General features: G+C 30.7%; 1 protein-coding gene across 1 annotated transcript; it reads right to left on the reverse strand.

Annotated features, from left to right (window-relative positions):
* Positions 1-6,276: 6,276 nt before the first annotated feature.
* On the reverse strand, positions 6,277-8,278 carry LOC108472909 (adenylate isopentenyltransferase 3, chloroplastic-like). The gene is made up of 2 exons (XM_017774470.2): positions 8,023-8,278; positions 6,277-7,907 (listed from the first exon to the last, which is right to left on the reverse strand). Exon 2 carries the CDS (start codon positions 7,896-7,898, stop codon positions 6,933-6,935), a length of 966 nt encoding a protein of 321 aa, XP_017629959.1. The 5' UTR covers positions 7,899-7,907; positions 8,023-8,278; the 3' UTR covers positions 6,277-6,932.
* Positions 8,279-9,140: the final 862 nt, after the last annotated feature.

The raw sequence follows: 9,140 nt of genomic DNA on the forward strand, positions 1-9,140 counted from the left end.
ATGTTTCATACATCTCACTAAAAATATCTTTAACTCAGTCTATTGAAATACAAGTAGGTTTAGTATGAAAGTTACCTCCTTTGTTAAGAATTTCTTCATTTCTTCATTTCCATGCATTTCTCATCTTCACCACTTTTCTTCCTTTTTCATCTCATTTTCTCCACTTTCATCTACTATTTTCTTGCTTCTAAATTGATAAACATATTCTCTAAAATATCTACTTCATCTTCTCTCTTTAATATCTAAGGAAAATTTCAAAAATTTTGGGTAAAAATGTAGGTATTCCTAACAAAGGACTAAATTGTAAAAAAAATAAAACTTCCTTTCTCACCCTTTCACTCACGTTGGAAGGATGATAAATTTCCTTCATCCTTCATTTCTTTTTATACTACCATTTTCTAAATAAAATAATCATAAATATCTAAGTAAAATATTAATAAAATAATATTTAAGTAATTAATTAAAAAAATAACCAAAATATCATCAACATCATCATTACATTCTAGAATTCTACCTCTTGCTAATTGACCATTTTACCCTTTATGATCTTTCAAAATTCCATCCTTGAATCATTACTCAATTTGGTAAAATTACGATTTAGTCCCTCACAATTCTTCACCTATTCAATTTGGTCCCTGCATGCCAATTCCATATCCTATTAAATTAGATTATTTTCACTTTTGGTCCTTCAAATTTCTCATTTTTACACTTTGATCCCTTAAATTTTAAATATTTACACTTAAGCCAAAAACTTTTCACATATTTACGATTTAGTCCATTCCTAATACATCATGTCATGCTTCTTGATTTAACTCTCTTTTGATGTATTGCAACTTTCATTTTCTTTGATCTTATACCTTATTTCGCTAAGATTTTATCTCATATTATTTACGACCAAGGGGGTTTTGAGGATGTTACACAGAATTAATTCATCTTGGGTCTAGTCTAATGTATCATTCTTCCAATGAATATATCTATGTCTCTACTCGTGGAGTCAACTACTCCGATAGTCAAAATTAGTTATCTCCCCAATTGAAATTGTAGATGACATAATAATCCTTCTAAGTATTTGAATCTGATGCTTACTTTGATTCTTTTATGGGATTACAGACTTATTTAGATTATCTACTGAAGTAAGTTGTCTTTTTCGCAATGTAAACGTTCTTACAGTGCCACTTATCATCAGTTTGAACTTAGACAATTAATGAACTAATATTTGCTTGTCACAATTTTGGTATACATACAAAACATAAAAGACAAAAACGCAAAAGAAATAATAGTGAAATGTGAAATTAACTTTATTTATTTATTTATTTATTCATCATTTAAATACATAGAAAACAAGTACGTGTTTACTACAATATAGGCAAATTTCCCAACATCTATCTTTTGGGAGTCATTCGCTCTAATGCTCAAGATAAAGCATCTTCCCAATTAGACTTGATAGGCGACATATTAGTCTTTTAATAGGTTTGCTCATTTCCGATTAGACTAAGGACATGTTTAGGTTCACTTTCTAATACAAGTTGTCATTTTGTATTACGATCCAATCATGTAATACCACTTAATATTAGTTAAACATTAGACAATTAGTGAGCAACATTTGCTTCCATTTTACTTTGCATGCAAAAACCATACGAAAACAATATACAAAGTATTAATGTAATTCATGAATATTTTTATTAACCAATCTGTTCGAAAAATACAAGTGTACTTAGACGAAAAAACTACACTTAGGGCACTAGATCCAACACGATGTGGTTGTTAACTCTCTATTCATCATACTATGAACTCTTAAGGTCACTCGACTATTAGTAAATTAACACTTTGGTCACTCAATTTCAAAATAATTACAAGTTGATCACTAAAATATTCGAAAATTTTTAGTGTTATAAAAACCTCCTTCACAGTTGCATTCCAATCATTTCACCATTGTCCAGCCTCCTCTTCTTGCAAAGACACACATAAAAGCTTTTTTCCTATTTCAAGTTTATGGTTTAATTTACCTTAAAAAAACTTTATGGTTTAATTTTCTTTGAAATGGTTTCATCAAACTTCATTAATTAAAACTTGAAGCCTTAATGAAAAAGCTTTATGATACTTGTCCATCTTTATCAAATGGCCGCCTAACTTTGATATGTTCCTCTTCTCAGCAAGACTTTCTCCTTGATCTTTTGGATTGAGCCTTCATTGCTTGAAACTCTCTAACTAACTCTTGACTGAATCAAGTATGTTTGAGTCTCCATTTTTTATATATTTATTATTTTCTTTGATTTTATTTTGTTCCTTTTGCTTCTGTAAGTCATGTATGGGGCATGGTGAAACAAGAGATTTTCTTCCTTTTTATTTATTTTTTTGGTATTTTTGTTTGCTTTGATTGTGGTTGTGGTGATATTTGGTTGTTCATTCAAAGTAAAGACATGTGAATAGCTTGATTGTAGATTTTCTTGGATTATGATTTTGATCGAAGGGGAAATGGTGAGTGGGTTAGAAAGAAAAGTTGCTGAGTAGGTTGAGTTAGAGGTGAGACATTGAATTGATAGTGGCTTGGCTAAGGTTCGGGGCTTGGGTTGTTGATAGTTTTTGGTTTATCGAGTTAAGGAGTAATGGTGCAAAGATTGAGTGACTAAAGGGTAAACATGTAAACTTGCTAATAGTTTAATGACCAACTTGTAATTTTTTTTTAAATTGATCAAATTCTAAATTTTATTACATTCATTGCCAAGCTAATAGGCCATTGATCAACTTATAATTTTTTGAAATTGAGTAATCAAAATGTAAATTTATCAATAATTACGTGATCTTGGAGTGTAATTTACTCATTAAATTGTAAATTATTGAAAAGTAAAAGCGAAAATTTATCAGTTATAACTTTACAAATTTTAAATTGAGTAAGCCACAAATTTGCCAGTTTTAGGATGAGAACCCATAATACAATCATTTCATTCAATTACCAAAACTCTCCCCTGTTTTTTCCGCTAAGTTATGATTTTAATTGCAGAAATTAAAATGTTTTACCATGACATTTACTGTGAAAAACATTTCTTTTCTTTTTTTTTTTTAAATCTGGAAAACTGTTGAAACAGCAATCCTAAATAAAGTCTTGTTGAACTGGATGAAACATTTTCATGAAGAAATCTAAAACATTCCTATAATTATAATTCTCCATGAAAATGGAAGTTTATGATTATTGAGTCAACTTTTTTTTTTTTTTGGTGTGTGTATGCACTTGAGAATCAGAAGGTTACACAGAAAGAGTGATTCAGAAATCATTCCAAAGGGCAAAACAACATGCATGCCTGCAGGAAAAAGCATTCATTAGAGGTTATTGATTATGGGATTCGATACCCAAAGGTTACCATCATATCCAAGAAGAGAATATTTTTGACATCTTATCGACGACGACAACAACCCGTCTCCGAATGAAATTTACGGAGAGTGGTGATGGATGGATTGAATAAAAAGTAATAATAATATTATTATTATTCCTGGCTTGGCTTTTGATTCCAGTTTCCGGAAAACCAGAATAAGTGGCTTACAGTTTGGTTTAAACGCGTTTATTTGTTAGCTAGTCGGTTTCATGTTGCTCCATAATTCAATTCCATGTCCCTCAACCTTTTTGTCTGCTTTTTAATAATCCACTTCCAGACCAAATTTTTGGACCACTTGCCAACTTTGCATGTACCCTCTAAAGCATCTGTCTGCACAATATATTGTATATCAATACATGTGTCGTTTAATGTAATTTTCAAGTTTCTTCTTACTGGGGTCAACAATCAGGAGAGGAGGGGCAGCCATCCTCTTGGCCCAAATTTTATTTTTAGTTCTTTTCAAATATTAATAATTCAATTCAATTTTTTAATTAATTATTTATTTGTGGTCCCTTTTAAAAGTAATTTATTAATTTCTTGGTAAATAACTTTCACCTTTCAAAATATTGGATGTACTGAGATTTTGAAGTCCAAAACAATTTTTGGATCATCGAAATTCATAAATACATTTTTTTTTTTAAAAAAATCTATTTTTTTAAGTAAAGATAGAAACCCTCAACAACATAATTAAGAGGCAAAATGAGTAACCATCACCCTAAACCTAATGATTTAAACACCAGCCTGTCAATATTATATTACAATCCCTCAAGAAATTTATGTAACAAGTAAGAATATTGAAGAAAAAAAAAAGTAAAGAAAAAAGTTGGTATCATCCTTTTAAAATTTTATGCTAAAAGGAAGTGTTCATTTTTTTTTTTTTTGGCTATCTTTGTAGGTCATGAGCACTTTTTCTAAAAAAAAAAGATGAGCCTGTTTATGCCTTTGTGATATAAATCTATATAAATTTGCTGGAATCTAGTATATATGTGACTAATTCTTTTCAAAAAAAAAGTATATATTTGACTAATGGGACCAACAACTTGTTGTTTGTACATACTTGGTTCTCCTTACCATTTTTATAATATAAGTAGAAGAAAACAATCATATATTGAGCATCTAACTTAATTGGATTTAAAAAAAAAAAAACATATTTGTATTCCCTTATATATGAATTTAAACGATATAGTATGATTCTTTAAATATATAAAATAAAAGAAATTACACATATTAATATTTGAATGCTATAAAATACAATAAAATAAATTCAAGAGTCAAATAACTTTCAAATGATACTTTTGTTTCATGGATAAAGTAAAAAATAAAATAATTCCTTAATTTTTTTAAAAAAGGAGGCTTTTTAAGTAAAATAATCAAAGCTAAAAGTTAGTGACTTTTTGAAGAATGATTTAAAAAATAAATCTTTTGAAAACTGACCAATGACCATTTATGTGATTGAGGTATATTTATATATAAACTGGACCAAGCATTGATTGTTAGTGGCGAATATCAGTATCCAGCCATTATACTAAACACAATTTATAATCTCTCGTCTTCCTCGATCGCCTCTCATGCATCTTTCTTTTTAAGAACATATTTTCTGTGTTTTTCTTTTGGCAAGTGGCCATCAGAATCTTGAGCTGCTGGAAGCTACTCATGGGTTTCTGAATTTTCACGACACGGTTTAATCAGCTGAGTCAGGTCGGATCGTGTTATAAAAACAAGTTTTTTAATCATGTCGTTAACTTACTACTCTCAAATGCGTTTCGTAAGTTTAGGGTTTGTTTGCTTGGTATAAAAAAGCATATGGAAAATGATTTTTAATAAATGTATTTTTTTTAAAATGATAAATGATTTTGTATAAAATATCTTATCTTTGATAAATTTATTTAAAATTATTTTTCAAAATTTATTTTAGTGAAACAAATACAATACTAATGAATTTTTATTCATAATTGATCTAGAGAATGAAGTTTGTTTATTAATTTAATTAATAAACAACATTGGTTTGAAATGATTTTTTAGCAATATAAAAAATAAAATTTAAGTAATATGTATAAGGGTTAAAATGTAAATTTGTCACCATATTATCAGTAAATATTGAAATTTGACACTATAATTTATTTTGAATAATATTTATCAGTATACTTTGAAAGTATGGTTCAATTCGCTATACAGCTTTTATTTTATTGAATTTTATCACTAAACTTTGTATTTTACCTAAGTTTATTTTTTAATTAAATTTATCATTTACGTCTTGTTTGATTAAATGTTGAAAATTTTCAATTGGATTAATATTTTTAACAACTTAATTTTTTAAACACGTTTGATAACTCATAATGAAAACTATAAGATAAGATTTTTTCCATAAAAGATTCAATTGTTTTTATTTTATTTTATTTCATTTAAGACTATATTATCTTTTATAAAATAATTTAATTAGACTCAATATATAATTTTAAGTAATACACAAAACAAAATTTATAACTTAAACTCAACATTTAATTTTTCAGTATTTTTTCCAATACACCGAACATAGCCTCAAAATTGATTTTGATGATTTAAAATAACTTTTGACAAGAAAAATGTTATTTGAAATATTTTGTTTTAACAGTTAACTATTAGTTAATTAATAGTATATTATATTAATTAATTATTAATTATTAATATAATATTAATTTATTATTTTAAGCAATAAATTAATATTTAAATATTTTATTAAATTTTTCTTCAATTTATTTTAAATTAAAATTGAATAGTAAAAGACAAAATTTAATCAAACAATAATAAAGGGCAAAATTCAGAATAAAGTTAAAATATAATGATGAATTTATTTTTAGCTCAAAAGTATAATGAAGAATATGGCAAATTTCTGCTTTCAGAAAAATTTGTAATATAACCAGAAAAATATCCAAATACAAATTTTATACCAAACAAACATTCCCTTAAACTCACATTCGTATATACAAAAGAGTAAAACTTCCAAAAAAAGTATATACAAAAGAGTAGATTTTATAGCGATGCAGGAAACGGCCCAACAGGCTGAATTGGGTTGTGACACAAACAGTCCAACTTCCAAGCACCGGCTTTTAAGTTGTTTTCGGACTGTACGGCCACTAATAATAAAGTGTAGGGCATTAGACTTGGCAGGTTTTTTGGGCTGCTGCTGGGCAGTGTTTCTGAACAAGTTATTTTCAATTATTTGCTTTCCATAATAATAAAAATAATACTAATAATTAAAAGTCATTAACATGTGTTTAGAAGGAAATAGGGAAATAAAACAAACAAATGAACTGGGTCCCTACCCCCAAAAATTGCATTACCTTACAGTCCCGGAAACCAGTTAAAACAGTTGCATCACTTGTAATGGTATGTCAACTGATAAGACACCAAAAAGGAGAAGAAAAAAAATGCTTTCATATCATTTAATGGCAAGGGCCATGAAATTTGAGCATCTTTTTTTTTTTCTTCCCAAAAAAGTGAGTTCCATTAAGTAGCATATCTCAAATATTTTAAAACATCGGAATGTATCAATTTGCTAGTTATTGTCTGTCAGATATGATTTTACAGCATGATACCACAAGGCAGTGAAGGCACTCTAAGGTTGGGTTTAGTGACCAGGGTCTGAGGGCTGAAATTATATAGAAATTCCGCCACTATCTCCGTACTAGGACCTGATACAAGCTTTTCCCATGCCTCATCTGCATCCTTACCACGCCTGCGGAAAACCTCCGTGGCATCCACCATGTGTATCTTCCAGTTCTTCTTGTTCCTCAGCCGGTGAATCTTCTCCAATTGCCGACAAGCTAATTTGCAGGTATTCCTTTTGATTTCTTGTATTGCTTCTTGCAGCAGTTTACCACGTTGTTGTTTGTCCAAATATGGTTCGGCTCTGAAGTAGCGGTCAAATTCAGGGACTCCAATGGCTTTCCTAATCCCCACTGCGTAATTGGCATTGGCGTCGAAGAAACTCCTTACCTCATCGACCATCCCCATTTCCACCATCTTATCTACTCGCTCCGATACGTACTGGTGGAGCACCGGCATTGCTACATCTACACATAGGAAACAACATTCGTACCTAGATCGGAACCGAAAGTCCTCATCGTCAACTAAGGCCTCGATGTATGAATTCGAGCCCCCGGCTATGATCGGAACCTGGCTGCGGGACAAAATCGAATCCATGGCATGTGAAGCCATGTCAACAAAATCCGTTGCCGTGAAATCTGTGTAGGGACTTATTACACCTAACATATGGTGTGGAATCCCACACCGTTCCTCCTCAGGGATCTTGTTGGTCGCTATGTCGAGTCCGGCATGTACTTGTATTTTATCCGAATTTATTATTTCGGCAGGGAGCCGGGTAGCAAGGTCGATGGAAAGCCGGGACTTGCCGGTTCCAGTCGCTCCCATTAGGATCACAACCTTCTCTTTTTCTAGCCTTGGCCTAAAGAAATTGGATTTGAGCACCCCAGAAGGTATGTCTAGTAAAGACATTGTTTGCTTGCACAAAGACAAGGAAACTATCATGATTGGTACCTGTTAAGAAACAGCAACATTTTAAGTAAAAAATAGTTGAAAACTAATCTTTTCATTCGATTTGAATGACAATAAATGAAACAAGCAAATAATTGTTCTTTTTGGGAAACCTTACCTTATGGTCTATGCAGCAGCAAACTGAGATCCAATAAGACGGTCCAAAGAGTGATATACTAAATAAAAATCAGAGAATTTTATATGTGAAGAAAGTAGTAAGTTGAGACAACTACACGAGTGACAACAAAGGTGGAGCGAAGTTAATTTATAGGCAATGGGCAAAGTGCCAAAGGGGTCAACTTGCAGTCTACTTTTCTGATCCATCACTCTAGTAGTCAAAGAAAAAGTAGTTTTATGATATGCCTTCTAAACTTCAATTGCTTTATATATATATATATATATATATTAAGATGTCTTTGTATTTATATTAGAAGTGTTGGATTGGACCCTCCAATAACATGGAAAGGCACAGTAGTGTTTATAAAAAAAAACAATGGTGAAATGGGTTTCTTTTGGTGATTAGATATTTCTATATATGGTTATAGTACTAGCAAATTGCAGAAAAAAATATGATTTTTAAGTAGGCTTTTTTGTCCTATGGTGACCATATTAGCTGCCTTTCCACGCCTGCTACTGCAGATTGCAGAAGATAGATATTAAAAGGGGAAAAATCTCACCGAAAATTAAAATATTTGCAGATTACTTTCCTTAAGCCTTAATCCTTATCGTCCTTTGCACTTTTATCAAGTTTGTTAATAAAAGTTAAAATACTTGAGATTTAATTTCCAAGAAAACGAAAATGTATGAAATTTTCAACCTTAACCTAGGCTCCAAAGAAAACCGTTAGCTGTATTGCAATTTACATAAGTCAAATGGGGGATGTGTACTTACAACCTCGAAGTTGACCGGGATTTCCTGCAGAAAAAAACAAAATTTAAAAAAAAAAAAGGAACTTTAATAGATTCTTACAGTGACAAGGGAATGTTAAAGGGTGGACTGTAGCTGTACTCTATTGCAAATGGCGCTTTCCCTTGGCTAACACATGATTCCCTCATCCAAGTGGTAATGGTTAAGAAGTGAGGTGACTTTTCTGCACGGCTGATGCGAAATACCCCCCGGGGGGGTCTAAATGCTGTCAAAATCGAATCCTTATTAAAAAAAAGGAAGAAGAAGAAGGTGGCATTGAGTTTGTAAACCATTTGTAAAGAGATAGCTGTCAGTGGTGGAATGGTGAGA

This window comes from Gossypium arboreum, chromosome 11 (genome assembly GCF_025698485.1).
Source record: "Gossypium arboreum isolate Shixiya-1 chromosome 11, ASM2569848v2, whole genome shotgun sequence".
NCBI lineage: Eukaryota > Viridiplantae > Streptophyta > Magnoliopsida > Malvales > Malvaceae > Gossypium > Gossypium arboreum.

Coding starts and splice junctions, on each gene's coding strand:
- LOC108472909 (XM_017774470.2), bottom strand. CDS start 7,898: ATGATAGTTTCCTTGTCTTTGTGCAAGCAAACAATGTCTTTACTAGAC.